At 39.9% G+C, this 18,927-nt stretch overlaps 1 protein-coding gene across 1 annotated transcript in view; it reads left to right on the top strand.

Moving 5' to 3' along the window:
- LOC143171932 (rapamycin-insensitive companion of mTOR) overlaps nt 1-4,558 on the top strand; it is a 91,978-nt gene extending 87,420 nt beyond the window's left edge. The window contains exons 33-37 of the mRNA XM_076361114.1: nt 138-368; nt 1,894-2,046; nt 2,858-2,981; nt 3,557-3,695; nt 3,860-4,558. Coding sequence (XP_076217229.1) covers nt 138-368; nt 1,894-2,046; nt 2,858-2,981; nt 3,557-3,695; nt 3,860-3,934 — 722 coding nt within the window. The 3' untranslated portion in view covers nt 3,935-4,558. The remainder of the gene's footprint in view (nt 1-137; nt 369-1,893; nt 2,047-2,857; nt 2,982-3,556; nt 3,696-3,859) is intronic.
- Nucleotides 4,559-18,927: the final 14,369 nt, after the last annotated feature.

Genomic DNA, 18,927 nt, shown 5'->3' with positions numbered 1-18,927 from the left:
AAAAGTTTCTAGATCTTCACACACACACTCCTCCCAGCCTTAAAAGGCTTAAAAGGGGAAATTTAATTGAAAAAATGTTTTATTAACTGTTGGTTGTGTGGTTTTGTTTTTTCTGATGTCTAATTGCTAATCTACAGGTGTTCCATCAGGTACAAGTGATGTCAAAAGTCCTTTTCGGATGCTCCGACAGCAGATCAGTCTCACAGAAATAATGAATACCAGCCATTCAGATGCCTCTCAGTTTTTAGAAAATACAGAGGATACAGGGCTACAGGAGCACACAGATGAGAACTGCCTTTACTGTGTCTGCATTCAAATAATGGGTTATCAGCCTAACAACAAAATTAACTCTTCATATAGTCGTACAGGTTAGTGTTCCTTGTGGGGAAGTATGATAAAACTGAATGAAAATATTGAATTTTGTTCATCTTTAAAATTGGTGAATCTGTAAGGTTTTTTTGTTGTGGTGGTGTTGTGTTTGTGGTTTGTTTTGTTGGGTTTTTTTCTTACTGACTGTTGACCTTGAAATTAATTCTCCTTAATAAGCTCACTATGTAACCAATGGTGTTTCTATGGTCGTTTCCATCTTTTCTGTTTCTAGTGGTGTTAGTAGTTAAATATTTCTAAAAGCTTATCAAAATATAAAATTCAAAACCTTATTTAGTACTTACAAATTGATGTCCTGAAAACTGAGGTTTGCAACCAAACTAATGAAAAGTCTGACTTCAAAGCAAGTCTGTACCATAAAACAAAACAAAGGAAATCTGATTGAGGAGTCTGTTGAAGTTGAGCTGTAACTTCTGAGATTTAGTCTTCTTTCTTCATATTTTGAGATTCAGATCAGATTCAGAATGATTTTCTTCCTAACCTCCTCTGCAGAGCTTGCAGTTATGTGCCTTTTTACAATGTCTATAATAAAAAGATTCCCATAATGGAAATTCCAATTTCTGCTTAGTAGGAATCCTTACCATTTTACAACAGTGTTATGCATTCAGGTAGTAACACATAAAGAGTACTGTTGGCAAGGGGGATGATGCACAAAATGTGAGGATGCACAAAATGTGAGGAATGGCCAAGAGAGCTGAGTTTGAGCTCAAGTTCAGTATCAAGAAGAGATGGCAAATAAAATCCCAATTGTAGTCTTTAATTAGCATGAGGGGATTACAGGTGAGGCAGAGCCAGGCTCTTGTCAGAGGCACACAGCCGAAGGATGGGAGACCACGGACACGTGCTGTAGGAATGGAAATTCCAGTTAAACATAAGGGGAAAAACTCTTCGCAGTGTAACTTGATCTCATTTTGAAGTGAGCCCTTCTTTGAGCAAGGGGTTGAACTAGGTGATCTCCAGAAGTCCCTTCCAGACCTGTTTTTCTGTGGTTCTGTTAACTGCGCAACAATTAAAAGCTTGGATTTTACATTCATCTCTTTACATCCAAAATGCCAAAGGCTATGGATAGTGAAACCTCCCAGAAGAACCTTACTTGTCACATCTTTCTGTTGATGAAGTCAGAGCCCTTTTTGCAAGACCTGTGGTAATTGTATGAACAAAAAGCTTGTGTATGCAAGAGCATCTTTATTATGTTATTGATATATCCATGCTCTATTTTGCATAAGAGCTCTACATGTGATTACAGTTTTTTAGGCTTCTGTCAGTGCTTAAGAGTTGATTATTTTCACTTGAGTATTATAAGATTCAAAAAAAGTTATTTTTAGACGTTTTGAGTATGATTTGTTCAAAATCAAACATCTAGTTTCCAGCTGTTTTATATGCTGATAGTTACCATACATAGTGCATCAATGTCTTGCATGCTTAGCATTTGTTAAAAAATAAGAAAAGCATTTGAAATGAGGAAACATATGAATAACAAAGATGCAACATCTTTGTTTCTCTCAGATTTTTCAGACATTCCATATACTGACTGGTGTGGGCAGACCATACACAATCACTTAGATGTGCATTCCTCCAAATTTTCTGGAATTTCAAGCTGTAGTGATGCAGTATCCCATGGTTCAGCTAGCAGCACCAAGAGTACAGAGCTTGTACTAGGTAAGTTTGAAAGCCTTATGATTATTAGAGACTGTAACTCTTATTTTCTAGGTATTGTGGAAAAATAATATTTTATTTATATATACTGAAACAAAATAATGCTCTTTATTTAAAAAAAAAAAAAAAACAACCAACCAATCAACAACAAAAAAACCCTCTTTGGATGCCCTAATCATTATCCAGGAAGGTAGTTGCATTATCAATGACTATGGCAGAAGGCATACTTCCAAACTGTTCTGCTTTAGCTATATGGCATTTTTGCAGGTAATGTAAATGCAGCTCTGTATCTGACATTACAATCAAATTGATTGCCTTCCCCCCCCAGTGTTGTTAGTTTAAAAAAAAAAAAAAAAGAAATCTTTTAAAAAAAATTACTGAATTTCTGTAAAGAGAAAGACATTTCTTTTTTAGGCTTGTGTTTTACATTTTGAATTATCATAATTTCTTATGAAGGTAGCTGATTGCTAACTTCACCAGTATCTGATACAAACAGAGCAGGTAATCACCCAGTTTGCAACATGATTTAGTGATAAAGACAGCACTGTAATTGAATCTCACAGATTTTTCGAAATGTCACACAGCATTTATGAAATGCTAGTTTACCTTTTTTAAATATTTCCATGTTAAAATTCATGAAAATAATATTTTTGTTTTAATTTTAATGGGAATATTTGTTGGTAGTTCAGAATACGTACATAAATATGTACTCATGTGTGTGTGTGTAATGCTAAAACAGACTTAGGTGGCATAAGATTAGCACAATCAAAGACTATTCTGCTTAAGCTCCATACTGTTGAATTCGTTTTTCCAGGAGTAAAATCAATCCCAGATGATACACCAGTGTGCAGAATACTTCTGCGGAAAGAAGTCTTACGTTTAGTAATCAATTTGAGTAGTTCAGTAGGAACTAAGGGCCATGAAACTGGACTCCTGACGTAAGTTAAATACATTTCAGATGTTTTAGCAACATTTAGTTGTATGTGTTTTCTAAGATCTCTGAGATAGTGATTCACCTTATTTCTGACTTCTCAAAAAATTGTCAAGCAGGTATTATTGTGGGTTACTGGGGATGATCTGGGCTAGTGATGTTGGAAACTGACATATGACTGCTAAAAGAAAATACAGACATACTCAGTTTTAAAAATGCTTACAGGTAATTTAGTTAGCTTTTCATATTTTTTATTACTGCTGTACATGTGGATGCATATTCTTTGATATACTGTTCTCTTTCTACATCTATTATTTTAAGACTAGGTGATCTCAGAGATTCTGTACAACTTTCAAATTATATATTGTTTCATCTCATTAATATGGATTTCTTCCAGTTTGGTACAAAATAATGCTGTCTGTTCTGATTTTTCTTGCTTCATCAGATCCAGAACGTATAATGCCTATTACTGAAGAGTTCTACTTTGTTAATGATGACAATCAAAATTTAATTGAACAGTTTTTAAAAATATGATGGAAATCTGTTCAAGACTTCTAAAATTTTGTTTTTCCTGTTGATCAGAATTAAGGAGAAATATCCCCAAGCATTTGATGACATATGCCTTTACTCTGAGGTGTCCTACTTGTTAGCACATTGTACATTTCGACTTCCATCTCGAAGGTTCATTCAGGAGCTATTTCAAGATGTACAGTTCTTACAAGTAAGTGGAGAGTTCAGATGCATTGAATGCACCAAAATGTGCCAGCTGGGTGCAGGTTTTATGTTCTGAATGCTTTCAGTTATGTCTTAAAGGAAACCATTTTATGATGTCTTTCTAGTAAAATCTCTGACAACATTAATACTTCATCTATCTTTTTCTTTTAGATGCATGAAGAAGCAGAGGCTATTTTAGCAACATCAACAAAACAGCCAGTAATCGATACATCAGCTGAATCCTGACCCCTGTCTTGTGCAGTACATTGCATACAGACTTTCTGAAATCCTCAGACAACCTCCGATTGACTAGATAAAAAGCTTTGGAGCATCATTTTCTAGACTGTTCCAGAAGCTAACTGGTACCCGAAGACTGAACTGAAAACTTTTTCTTCCTTAACCAATTACTGCCCCAGTCTTTTGAGCCCTTTGGGGAGTTATTAAACATTACCATAGTTTTAATAATAGTAATTACCAGTATATGCAAGAGCCGAGCACTGAACACCTCCACAAGTTTTCATTTCATTTTTTACCATAAATAAAAAAAAAAAAAGGGCAACACGCAGAGACATCTTTTATGGTTGACTTCCAGTTCTGTTCCAGAGAAGCAGAATGATGCCTTGCTTTTTAGCCCCTGGATACCAGGAATCAGAGAGATGAGGGTGCATTCCGTTGCCAGCAATGGGGAGCCATGCTGTAATCATGGGGATTAACGTTAGCCCTTCTCTGTTGGTTTTTGTACTGTTTATAACACTACTTGGGGGTTTGTAACTTCAAACAGAAAGAAAAGCCTCTGTGAATCTGAGGTTTCCTTTAAGTTATTTTAATATTGCTATAGTTGTAAGTAATTTTATTAGCAGCCTCTCCAATTTCATTACACTTATGTACATGTATCTTATCTGAACCAGTTAAGGATTTTCACTACAGTTTGATTTTAAAAATAACAAATCATTTAAACTTAAAATGCTGAAATCAGATTGTTTTCCCTGAATGATATGCACGTGTTTGCAGTTTCTATACTCATGCTCATATAGCATGAATGTTGGTCTTACTCTTAACTAAAAACCTTTAAAAAGCATGATTTGTATCAGATAAATGAATATTGTATAAACTAAAATTGAAGACATTTAATAATTGTTGCTTTTGTGAGAAGACATAATATGAGCATTTTCCAAGTTCCATGGAAACAGCCTTTTATAAAAACAAAGGTTTGATATGAATTTTCAATGGATTAGTGATCAAGCATCAGATAGTACTAATAATTGTAGTGAAAAGCCTTAAGTAGCAAATTTTGAAGCAACAGTAATTATAATTTTCTGTTGGTATTTGAGACTTCTTGCAAAAGTTACATGATACAGTGACTGTTAATGACTGAAATAGTTGTGTCTATCATGTTACTAGTGAGGTTTCTAAATTAATGAGTGCAAGATTAAAAAAAAAAGTAAGAATCCCCGTCGCTTTTATCATGAATCTAAAGATTCAGAAGCCTTTATACAAAGGTAATATAAATATATGCAAATGTGTATATACAGTAGCATGACCACCTTTGTTAGAATGCCTGTAATAGAAGGGATTTTTGATATAGGTGAATAATTCAGCTGGACTGTACTAAGGTAGAACGTATTTTTATCCATTCACTTTTACGATTTTTTTATAATTGTCAGATTAATACTTAAGTGAAATTTATCCTGATGCTCATAACCCTGTTCTTACTAGCTGTGCTACTGGAGATTTCAATAAGTAGTCCTGTGAACAGTAAAACATGATTCCTAGTGAAATGTAGAATTTATTTGCTCTTATTGGAAATTTCATCTTGCCACATAAGCACTGCTTTGCAGCTATCACTTCACTGAGTTCTTATGTGCACTGCATACCATCAGATTCTGGTAAAGCAGATCTCAAATTTACTTCCTGAGATTATCTTTTCATGAGATCCCACTGAAAGAAGGAGCAAAAAGAAACTGATTCAACTCTTCTATGGTCAGTGACACAAATAATATATCTATGTGTCAAGGCATGTTTGAAATGCTCTGAAAACATACCACACCAGTAACTATTGGACTTCTCTGGTCATAAGAAATAAATGCTTCTGTAAAACCAAAATGTCAATCACAGTAGACCAAATAGTGGTATAAACTCCAAAGGAAATAATGTCATTTTCCCAAAAATGGGGCTAGCGTATCTCTCATACAGTAGTTTCAAACACTACCTCAGTTAGGCTAGAGTATAAGAGATTTGTTTTAATAACTAGATGGGGTTACATCAAACAACTCCATGTTATTTTTCTGCAGTTAAAGCAAAATAAACACATTTTATCACCTGTATTTAAAAACAAAAACACTTTTGTTCATTTGTTACCAGTTTAATCCATAGCACTTAATGTAGAAAGTGCCATAGGAAGGCCTCTGATTATAAAAAAAGTAAGCAAAAGCGATGTCAATATATTTTTTGAAAGATTCTCATCCTGAAATGCTTGTGTTCTGAAGTACTCGCTTGTGTGGGGATCCATGACAACAGAAACTTGATGTATGAATTATTGCTGCAAATTCAGTTATAAAACTTTTTTTTTTCCTGAAAGTGTATGAGCATCAGTCAATTTCAACAAGTATGCATCAAGGATGTAAAGTCTGTACTGTATATAACATACAACATTTCTAGAATTAATTTACTTATTTACACATTAAGCTCACATGACTTTCATTTTAATTGGCAAATGAAGGGATACTGTTATTGAAGGAATTTTATATTGGCCTAGTTATAAACTGTGAATTTCTAATTCTATCAATTTCTTTTTAAAAATATCCCTTTCAAAGTTCTTATTTTGGGGTTTTATTTGCTTCACAACAAAACTTCAAAAGAAAACAGTAGTAAATAAAAATTGTGCTTATATTAACCCTAACAAAGAATCCTTCTACTTCCCCTAGAAAGGGTAGCAAGGGAAGCTGACAGACCACCCGCTTTGTATTTTTTGCAATCGTAACTATTTGTGATACTGTCAAACAAATGGTAAAGCACATAGTATTCATTTACACTATATACAAATAAATACAATTTGGTTGCTGTGGCAAAGAAAGCTTCTGAATGATTCAACATGCTAATACAAAATACTCAGCTCTGAGGCAAAAGCCTTTGTGGGAAGGAGAGGCTGGCTGTGAAACCAATCGCATTTAGACTACCACATTAGCTGGGTAATTTTCTTAGTCTGCTTTTACAGTCAGTGGAAAGAGATAGCCCTTTCCAAAGGGCAGAGAGCTAACTAAAGGGCTCCCAATTACTTCCCTGAGGGCCTGTTTCTCTCCACTGAGTGGGGAGGAGGACAAAGCTGGGTGCTGCAAGTCTCCTTTTGGAGAGAGAGACCTTTTCAGCTGTCTGAAATTCAGAGATGCTGAATGCTCCCAGCTGTCATGGACATCACTTGGAGGTGGAGATAGTCAGGCTTTGAGGTGCCTAACTTGTATGTTGGGCCCTTGGCATGTTGTATTTGAAACAGTCGCTTTTCCTCATCTGACAGTTCTTATTTGACCTGACATGTACCCTAAATGTGCTCTCATTGGGTGGTGGTGGTGGTGGTTTTTTTCCCAAAACACAATGAAGTGCTAAAGTATTTGGTAGTTTAGGGCACAGTGGCTTGGCACACTGAGGTAAGCTGCCCTTATAAACATTTAAAAAGGCAGCAGTGAGAATACCGCTCGTCTTTTTGTCATTTTATTTCAAAATATATCTAGTGGTCTTGAACGAGAGAGTTGTAATTTGCAGTGAGAAGCTGAAAAAAAAAAACTATAGCACCTTTACTAGGTGCCTGAAGAGAAAGGTAGCTATTTGAGAAATAGGTAATAATCAAAGTCTAGTGAGAGATGAGAGTTGTTGCTTCTTCTTAGTCTATGTCCTGGTCTTGGTATTTGGCTTTTTGGACTTCAGGAAGCTGGGTGTTACCTTGTGAGCTCAAGCTAAGCAATCGCAGTGGAAGAATTCTTGCCAGGCTTTGGAGCATCTCTGAGGTTTCTGCTCGCCTCCTGGCAGGGCTGCACAGAAGTCCTGTTATTCGGGGCTTTGCTGTGGAGCCAGTTGAAAGCAAGTCCCATAACTTTTTTTTTTTCCAGTTACACTTCTATTATCATGTACTTGTTAAAGGTATACTATGTGAGAGTAAAATCTAAGAACTGTAAAAGACCTTTGGGAACATGCTAGAAACCATGTTTCTATTTCACTAGAAGCCCCCCATCGCCTTGGTTTTTGTTTAACTCCTGATTCTGGTTCCCTGGATTGTTTTATTTTCAACAGATTTGTATGTTCAGTAAAGAACATGGATTTTCTTTGGACTATTTTTGTAACATGGATGGATAGCAATGCCACAGCATGCAGAAATTGCACATTTTGCTTGAACTGCTTTGTAAGCAGTTCATTTCTATGAACTATGAATATTACTATTTCATTGGAGAAATGTAATTTATGCCAAAAAGCGTAACATGCCATTTTGCCACTGAATAGGGCGTTTTAGCACAAGATGCAATGTCTTGGGGGGGGAAGGCAGATGCCTTCTAGATTTAATTGAAAAATTGTTCCAATACTGGGCTGTCAGCATCCCTAAAACTGCATTACGAGAGATGATGTAAATGAATCATTCTGAGGAGGGAAGGGATCAAGGAAAATCTCAAGCCTTATTCTCCCTGTCCCTTGTGGTCTTTTTTTTTTATTTAGTAACACGCTGCTACATATTTGGAGGTTCTAGTGGTTGTAGGTCACTGAACAGACATTGAAATTGATTTATATTGTATACCTGTAACATAGAAAAAGTATTTATATATTTTCCATAAGAATATTGCATTGAGCTGTGTATAATTTAAACAGAGGCTTGTACCAAAATGGTATTGCCTGCCTTGATTTCTTTTTTTGTGGGGTTTTTTTTTTTGTATAGTGTGTGCAGTTCATCTCTATGGGCATTAAAAGCCTCCTGAAGCGTAATCTTATCAAAGGGATGCATTGTTAATAAAATGTACTTAAATTTCTTTAAGTTGTTCTTAAAGTTGTTCTGGTCTCATATGTACCTCTCAGCACTAGAAATGGGTTGGAATTTTATTTATATTTGTAAGCTACTAATTAACTAGAACAACCTGAAGCTTTCCAAATAAACATTTTTAATGTAAAATATATTTTTGACAAAAATGCTTTGTAAGATGTCTTATAAAAATAGTTTCATAGTTTGTACACTATTTTTATTTTAAAATTTTAAATTTCCCCAGGAAAAGACCAAGGGAGCTGCCTCTGCCAGAGCTAAGGTGGGAACTCCCACCAGGCCAAAGTGTCTTGCCCCACCATCAAGAAGGCACTACTGGCTACAGTCACCCCCACCCCCACACACCCCTGCACTTACTCCCTGGGCTAAATTACTGCAGTCAAGCCCCAGTGACAGCAGCTCAGATGTAGGAAATTGTGCCTTGTTACAGTTGTCCTCTGGCATGAGGAACTGCAGCATGTTGAAATTTAAAATGTTTCATGTCTGACTTTTTTGACTGACTTCTGTATCAGAGTTCCTTAGACATGTAACTCTTGATTTAGGATACCTTCAGGATAACCTTTTTAAATAAACAGGCCTTTTTTGAAATGCACAGCTAGAAAGTTTTATTTTGGTAGTGGCAAAACAGCTCGCTTGGAATTTTCTCTAGCAGTAAAGCTTTTAAACTATACAAGTACATATGATGTGATTAAACACCGTGGAAAAGAAAATGTTTTTCTAAGTTGTAAAGATAGTGTGGTGTTCAGCACTCATAAAGAAAACAAACTTTCAAATTCACTATAACTCAAAGGAGAGTAACATAAAGGGAGGAAAAGTTTCTCTGGGATGTCTCCATCAAATAGCATCAGCCTGTTCTCTTACTTCCCTATTCTCTGTCAAACTGCACTTCAGCTAAACGTGACCAACCATGTTTCCTTACTCCATTGTCTGAAGGCTGAGAGAGAAGACCATACTGCATTTTTTTTTTCTACTTCTCAAGTAAATCTGTGCACAACCTACACTTGGACACAGCACAGTGTGCATGCACTTGATTTGCCAAGAATTAAACCATTCACGTGTCTACTGTTATGCTTTTAAATGAAGCAGTAATTTCAATACATCTTCTAACCTTCCATTTTTAAATCACCATCATAACATCTTAATGGAAGTGAATGATGCAGAGACCATGAAGGTATATACAATAATGACTTGCCTTCTGCTGAGATCTTTTGATGAAAGTTTGTTGTGACGATGAGGCATCTGTCCTGTTTTATGAGTTCCCCTTTCTCTGCAGGCCCTGCTGTAAAAAGCCCTTCTCTCCATTTAGATGCCTCTGTCGCAAGGAGCCAAGACCCAGGTCTGATATGCCACAGCTATGTAACCTTGACTCAGACTGCTAAAATAGAGCTGTGGAAAAAATCTAGAGATTAAAAAAAAAAAAAGCAGCTGAAATGATAGACAGAAGTAGGATTGTCAGTAGCTCAAGAAGGAAAACACCAGCATGGAAAATTATAAAATCCTAACAAAAAAGAACTAGGGAGGCTAATCAGGCTAACTGGGGGCTAGCTGGGAATCATCAGTTTGACTCAGCATTAGTATCAATGGACTGTGAACACACTAATACTCAGCCTGCCAGCTGATTAAATTCTAGTTATCTGTTGTGTGTGTTACCCAATAAATAATTATGTTATACTTTTAAGTTATGTATATCCTGATTGTAGGGTTTCTACATACCTACTGAAAGATATCCAAACAAGTTAACCCAAAAGAATGATTATAACATGCTTTAGTAAGCAGAAGCTGGTCTGACAGATCAGCAACTTTGTTATAGGTTCTTGCACTGCTCAAACTTTGTTAACTAAGCTGATCAGTGAGCTGGAAAGTGGCAGGCAGCTGATTGCAACAAAGATAAAAAAACATTTCCACAGATTTTAAAGGACAGAAAGAACCTGACTGTTCTGTACTGCACAGGCCAGAGTTAATATAACAATGAGCAGACTTACTCTTCAGACAAGGTGTATTTTGGTGAGTGACGTCCATAAAGATAGGTGTCTCTTCCTTGGCTCCAAGTACATGTTACTCTTCTCATGTCTTGAATTTGGCAAGAAAAATCATTAGGTGTATCAGGTGGTTCTTGTCAGAGGGAATAACCAAAAAAACCCAACAGCATAGCAATCAAGGCAAAAGTCATCAACCTTTTTACTATATTAACAAACTAGAAATAATGGATGTGTACAAAGCCTGGTTTACCACAGATGTTATTATTTCACTTATTTAGTGACCACTCTGCAGAGAAAATCAGGACAACACCATAAATTAATTGCAATCCAAGCACATTATTATTTTTGTTATATTAATACATTCATTAATTTAATCTGTATTGTTTTCTATCTGTAAAAATTGCTACCAGCCTTCGAAAGGGGGACTGTGCTGAGTTTTTACCACATGCACACAGACAGTGAAGCTGAACTAAATGGGTAGGTATATTTAAAAAAAATCAGTCACCTGTCCTAGGATCAATTAATGAGATGAATCTGAACACATTTAAAATGAAGGCTTCTTTTCTATTCTATTGACTGGCAAACTGGTAACAACAGACGAGGAGAAGGCTGAGGTACTCAACAACTTTTTTGCCTCAGTCTTCACTGGCAATCTCTCTTCCCGCACCTCTCAAGTGGATGGACCCGACGAGATGCATCCCAGAGTCCTGAGGGAATTGGCTGATGTAGTTGCCAAGCTACTCTCCATGATATTTGAAAAGTCATGGCAGTCAGGGGAAGTCCCCGGTGACTGGAAAAAGGGAAACATATTGCACCCAATTTTAACAAGGGTAGAAAGGAGGATCCTAGGAACTACTGACCTGTCAGCCTCACCTCTCTGCCTGGGAAGGTCATGGAACAGATCCTCCCGGAAGCTATGCTAAGGCACATGGAGGACAGGGAGGTGATTGGAGACAGCCAGCATGGCTTCACCAAGGGCAAGTCCTGCCTGACTAACCTAGTGGCCTTCTAGGATGGAGTGACTACATCAGTGGACACGGGAAGGGCTACAGATGTCGTCTATCTGGACTTCTGTAAGGCCTTTGACACGGTCCCCCACAACATCCTTCTCTCTAAACTGGAGACGTATGGATTTGATGGGTGGACTGTTCGGTGGATAAGGAATTGGCTGGATGGTCGCATCCAGAGGGTAGTGGTCAACGGCTCAATGTCCAGATGGAGATCGGTGATGAGTGGGGTCCCTCAGGGGTCCATATTGGGACCGGTACTGTTTAATATCTTCATCAATGACATATAGACAGTGGGATCGAGTGCACCCTCAGCAAGTTTGCAGACAACACCAAGCTGAGTGGTGCGGTTGACATGCCAGAGGGACAGGATGCCATCCAGAGGGACCTGGACAAGCTGGAGAGAAGTGGGCCCATGTGAACCTCATGAGGTTCAACAAGGCCAAGTGCAAGGTCCCGCACCTGGGTCGGGGCAACCCCCAGTATCAATACAGGCTGGGGGATGAAGGGATTGAGAGCAGCCCTGCCGAGAAGGACTTGGGGGTACTGGTGGAGGAAAAGCTGGACATGAGCCAGCAATGTGCGCTCGCAGCCCAGAAGGCCAACCGTATCCTGGGCTGCATCAAAAGAAGCGTGGCCAGCAGGTCGAGGGAGGTGATTCTGCCCCTCTACTCTGCTCTGGTGAGACCCCACCTGGAGTACTGTGTCCAGCTCTGGAGCCCTCAGCATAAGAAAGACAGGGACCTGTTGGAGTGGGTCCAGAAGAGGGCCACAAAAATGATCAGGGGGATGGAACACCTCTCCTATGAGGAAAGGCTGAGAGAGTTGGGGTTGTTCAGCCTAGAGAAGAGAAGGCTTCGGGGAGACCTTACTGCAGCCTATCAGTACTTAAAGGGGGCTTATAAGAAAGATGGAGGCAAACTCTTTAGCAGGGCCTGTTGTGACAGGACAAGGGGGAATGGCTTTAAACTAAAGGGGGGTAGATTTAGACTAGATCTAAGGAAGAAATTTTTTACACTGAGGGTGGTGAAACACTGGAACAGGTTGCCCAGAGAGGTGGTGGATGCCCCCTCCCTGGAAACATTCAAGGTCAGGTTGGACGGGGCTCTGAGCAACCTGATCTAGTTGAAGATGTCCCTGCCCATGGCAGGGGGGTTGGACTAGATGACCTTTAGAGGTCCCTTCCAACCCAAACCATTCTATGATGCTGTTCTATGATTCTTTAATGCTTTCTATATGCAAGCATACAAATCTGAAGTCAGACAGACTGTTCAGCTGGACATAACAGGAAAATGACAACTTACAGCAAGCTTTTTTTGTTTATGCCCCCATTCCCCACAGCCATTCTTGACTTAACAACAGGAAAACAGAACTGTAATAAAGCATTCACTTCCTACCCACAAAGAAAACTGCATGATCATAGCATTGCTCTTCAATGCAAGACTCTTGACAGTAGACAGTGATGTGAGGCACTTCTTGATGTGCCACATTTTTCACAGTGAGAAGTCCGACTTGACTGTGCGACTGAAATCATGAACAGCTGGAACTAAATATAATTCCTTAATGATTTTACCTTTCCTTCCAATGCAACAGTGATGTCAAAGCCTTCCTCTACAATTTTTTCATCTGGAAAGATTTGTGATCCACTATTTGAAGTGTCCAGGCCTGAAAATTAATGCATAATAAACCATTTCAAAAATCTGCTCATAGCAGCAGCCTTCAACGAGAATACATAACCGAGCATTTACACGAGAATCTGCTAATGTTATATTATCCGTCCATGTGCTTTTATTTATTCTTCTTCCCCATACAGAGATCAGTTTGACATGTAATCATACCTATATTTCTGTTAAATCCATCCACATATAATGTAGTCCAACAAACTACCAAAGAGACTGTGCTGGTTTTAGCTGGGATAGAGTTAAATTTCTTCATAGTAGCTGGTATGGCGCTATGTTTTGGATTTGTGCTGGAAACAGGGTTGATAACACAGGGATGTTTTCGTTATTGCTGAGCAGGGCTTACACAGAGTCAAGGCCTTTTCTGCTCCTCACACCACCCCACCAGCAAGTAGGCTGGGGGTGCACAAGAAGTTGGGAGGGGACACAGCTGGGACAGCTGACCCCAAGGGACCAAAGGGATATTCCATACCATATGCCATCATGCTCAGCATAGAAAGCTGGGGGAAGAAGAAGGAAGGGGGGAGACGTTCGGAGTGATGATGTTTGTCTTCCCAAGTAACCGTTATGCGTGATGGAGCCCTGCTTTCCTGGAGATGGCTGAACACCTGCCTGCCGATGGGAAGTAGTGAATGAATTCCTTGTTTTGCTTTGCTTGTGCATGCAGCTTTTGCTTTCCCTATTAAACTGTCTTTATCTCAACCCATGAGTTTTCTCACTTTTACCCTTCTGATTCTCTCCCCCATCCCACCGGGGCGGGGAGTGAGCGAGTGGCTGTGTGGTGCTTAGTTGCCAGCTGGGGTTAAACCAAGACAGTCCTTTTTGGCACTTGATGTGGGGCACAAAGGCTTTGAGATAACAACAGATTTGATTGGAATGCGCTAGATCAAATTTATAGCTGTTATTGCTGTTTAGCTATTAACCTACAGGCCCCTGTGCTTGCCATGGGGCTTGCTTGCCTTACTGTATATTAGAGTCCAGTGCTCGTTAGTGGCTGCTTTTGCTGCTTGCTGTACTGCTTATCATCTTACTCTGCTGTGCCTGGGAACACTTTGATAACAGCAATGGCCATGCGCCTGGGCTGGCAGATGGCCAGGGCATCCCTGCTGTTTCTGTGCTGCTGTACTGGACAGGCTGGAACTCCAGTGTGAACTCGAGTCAAAGGGACTGTGACCTGTGGATGAGTCCACACGGGAGCAGGACACCCCAAAGCGTCTACGGTCATGGTTATGTCCATGCTGTAGGAGGTATACTTCTGAAGGGATTGTGGCCCAAGGATAAGTCCACGCTGGAGAAAGTACACCTCGAAGCATCGATAGCTGTGCATGAGGTCATGCTGGAGCACCTCAAAGCGTGTGGCCATGGATAAGCCCACAACAGAGCAGGTACTCCCCTGAAGGGACTGCAGCCATGGGTAAGGCCATGTTGGAGCAGGTTTACTTCTGAAGGGACTGTGGCTGTGGGAAAGGCCACGCTGGAGCAGGTCTGTCTCTGAAGGCATTGTGGCCCATGGAGAAGGCCACGCTGGAACAGGTGCTCCTCAAAGCAACTGTGGCTGTGGATAAGTCTATGCTGCAGCAGGTATACCCCTGGAGAGACTGTGGCTCATAGATAAGGCTCCACTTAGAGCAGGTACGCCCCAAGGGACTGCAGTCTGTGGATAAGTCCAAGCCAGAGCAGGGGCAAGGGGAGGAGTTCATTGCAATGTTAAACCCTATAACCTGGTCCAAAGGGACCAGGGGTGGAGATTGTAATGGCAACACCTTTAAATTGTTGTAACCCATGATTTGAGTTGTGTGTTATAGGAATTACTATAGCAGGAACCACCTGAACCAATGGAGGACAAGCCTTACAAGAAGCAGAGCAAGTGCAGCAGTGACCCGACCTGAGCTGGCTTTGGTGCCCAGTAACTCCACGCAACACATTACCTCTCCTGTCCTGAGTGACCACCATATGAGATGGAGCCCAAAGTCATGGACTAAATGAACTCAATGGACATTTGTGGACATTTCACAGGGGTGGTCCATAGACTAAGGGAATGATACTTGTGTATTATATCAAAGGATGGGAAAGGGGGTGGTGGTTAATGAGGATGTATTGGATAGCGTGGGACCTGAGCGTGATGTAAATGGTATGGAATAAGGGATGGAGAATATGCTGGTTTTGGCTGGGATAGAGTTAATTTTCTTCATAGTAGCTAGTATGGGTCTATGTTTTGGATTTGTGCTGAAAACAGTGTTCATAATACAGGGATGATTTAGTTACTGCTGAGCAGGGCTTACACAGAGTCAAGGCCTTTTCTGCTCCTCACACCACCCCACCAGCAAGTAGGCTGGGGGTACACAAGAAGTTGGGAGGGGACACAGCCAGGACAGCTGACCCCAACTGACCAAAGGGATATTCCATACCATACGATGTCATGCTCAGCATATAAAGCTGAGGGGAGAAGAAGGAAGAGGGGGACGTTCGGAGTTATGGTGTTTGTCTTCCCAAGTAACTGTTTTGCGTGATGGAGCCCTGCTTTCCTGGAGATGGCTGAACACCTGCCTGCCGATGGGAAGTAGTGAATGAATTCCTTGTTTTGCTTTGCTTGTGTGCGCGGGTTTTGCTTTCCCTATTAAACTGTCTTTATCTCAACCCATGAGTTTTCTCACTTTTACCCTTCCGATTCTCTGCCCCATCCAACCGAGGGGGAGCGAGCGAGCGAGCAGCTGTGTGGTGCTTAGTTGCTGGCCAGGGTTAAACCACAAGAGAGACTAAATCCATCTCACTGCCTCTCTCACTTACGGGAAACAAAGAGTGTGCATTCAGGAACCACCTTTACAGACGAACACTGCCTCCTGCACCTATGAACAGGCTGATGCTTACAGCCAAAATGCCTGCTCTTGAAGATTTTAAGTAGGGGGCTAGAAAAACATCATGTTCTGAAGCTCATGCAGAGCTCAGCTAAAAGGAGTCAGCATTGAATGAATCAGATCAGTAAGGGGATACTCAGCTTGGAATGAGACTCCTATGGCTTTCAATGTTGGACTCCTTGCTGGATGCAAAAATTAGTGGGATTTAAGTGACTCACAGGCTTTTGCACAGGTTGGAGATAAAAATCTAGTCTCAAGAATCTGATCCAATATCTGATGAAGTCTCGAGTCACTACCTTTCAGAGAGCTCTAAATCAGGTCTGTAATATAGAATCAGTTTGAGACAAAGAAATAGTATTTTTGATCCCTATCCAATCTGAATTTAAAAAAAATAATAATCTCCAAGATTGAGGTTAGTGAGAAAGAGAGTCTTGCATCCTATCTCCCATTATATAAGGTTAGGGAGATGGGCAATTTATGTGCCACAATCCAAGTATATGGACCTGTGATGATTTTACTACCCATGATTTCTCCCATAACTAAAAGCCCTTGCTGCTCCAAACAAGAATAGTGTTTCTTTACAAAATCACTGTAATATTTTTTTCCTAAAGTAGTTACATATTTCATTTAAACCAAATCCTCTGGAAACCAAACTGTTCTAGTAAGACGTTGTAATCCAAAAAAGCTGGTTTTGTGATATCATTTGATTACATAATTGGTCCACTCCCTGTTTACTCTCATATAATTCACAGAAGTTCATTTCAAATGACATAAGGAAATGACTTGCTCCTCGCTCTCTGCTTCTTTAATACTAATGAAAGCTATGATCCCAAGACAAAAGCAACACATGCATCAGATGATGTAGCCATAGATAGCTATGCACTTCCTCTCCTCTCCCCCAGTCTGGGCCCCAGGGCTGCATCTGACCTGGTGATAGGCTACGCTAGAGCCAAGGCCACTTACTTGTGCGAGAGCTTGTGTGAAGAAAGGAGGCCAAGTTCTACTCAAATCCAAATTCCCATACCACTCGATGTACTGTATTGTTTTAATGTGTGAGCAAGAAAAGCTACATCTTTTAGTCTACTAGCTTAGGAAGATAGTCTGCAAATTAAAACAATGGCTGAAGCATTGCTATTATTGCCAGCAAAAAAAGAGTTGGATAGTGCTTAGAGATTAAAGAGCTCAAAATGGATTCTTGATTTGATACTGTCTGTTCTGAATTGGACTTTACCACTAAAGTCACCAGCAAATTAAAATCTAGCTTTGTACTAGAAAAAATAAAACCAATATTGCAAAGTCTTGTTTTGCTTACCCAGGACAGTCTCCCACAGACTCCACTGACTCCAGATTTTTGATGCTTCTGCTTTGCTCCTGATTCTCAGTGTGACATACACTCCAAAGGTAAGTCTGAATCCCATATCCAATGAAGAGGCTTTCCTGATTTATTCAAGTGTGATGATATGAAACTCCTACAAAGGCCAATCTATCTACTCAATAGCCCCCCCCCATGACATTGGGTATGCTATTTAATTTCTTTATGCCCTCAATTTATTAGCTACTTTATGGGAATATTTATCCTTCCCTTTATAGCCTTATGAAGGGGAACAACATAATGTATTAACAGGGACTGAATCTCAAGAAATCCCAACCCCCAGCAACCCTTCTAATCATTAGGGCAGAAAATCCAGGCTCATTTTTGCTCTCTGACATAATTAAGATTAAATTAGTTAATGCAAATCACGTATTTGAACAGGATGGGTTAAGAGTTTCTCTTCACTAGCTAGCTCAGATGATAGTCTAGTATTAGGCACATTCCTGGTTGCTCTACACAGAGCTTAGGTACTTTAGTCAGGGCTGTGGATTCTTCTACTGGAATTAGACACCTAGTTAATAATGGCACCTCCATCCTTTTGTGGGCCTGGGTTTAATTCCCAGGATAAACTAAAGTTTAAAAGTCAGACTGAAGTCCCTTTTGGTGTCAGGAAAGGAAAGGCTCCTTAAGGAAGACTAGCCTGCTGAAAACTACAGATCACCTTATGAGTGGTCCCTCTTTTTAGATGTCTGCTCTGTCACCCTCCCAGAAAAACCCTAACTCTTGGAAGAGATGAAATATGGCACTCACTGATGTGTATCTTCTCTCCTCCCTGAAAAACAACCAGCCAAACAACAACAACAAACCCCACAAAAAACACAACAAAAACAAAACCAACCCTAAACTTGATCTGGTTGTTAATGAAGCCAGGGAACTGAAATGGCAAAGTAACTAGGCTTTTTCTTTTGCCACAGTTGCTTTCCAAGATGCTTCTGCTTGTTATAAATGATGCCAATACTGACCAGGACACAGAAAAGAAATCACAGAAATAACTGTATGTTTTAATAAAACAGAACTCATTCTGGGTATTCCTACCCCACTGCAGCCACAGTCCTCAGGGACAGCCTGGACTGAGAGACCTCAGCAGCTCCTTCTCACAAAACTGCCACCTCCAGTCATTTCTCCCAGATGTGCTTCACCCACTGACCCAGTAATTATCTGAGACTTTGAGAGAATATTACTGGCAGAAACACAAGCATTCAGGAAATTTAGTTTGAGAATCTACATTTTAATAGATGCTCCTGGCAGCAATCAGATATCCAAACCATTTTGCAATTTATCATGCAGTGCCTGCTGTGCACTAACTTCTGTGCAGCAGTTTCCCTACATATGG

Source organism: Aptenodytes patagonicus, chromosome W (assembly GCF_965638725.1).
Source record: "Aptenodytes patagonicus chromosome W, bAptPat1.pri.cur, whole genome shotgun sequence".
In the NCBI taxonomy this organism is placed as follows: domain Eukaryota; kingdom Metazoa; phylum Chordata; class Aves; order Sphenisciformes; family Spheniscidae; genus Aptenodytes; species Aptenodytes patagonicus.
The sequence above is the reverse complement of the archived record's forward strand: the minus strand, read 5'-3'. Positions and strand labels throughout refer to the sequence as shown.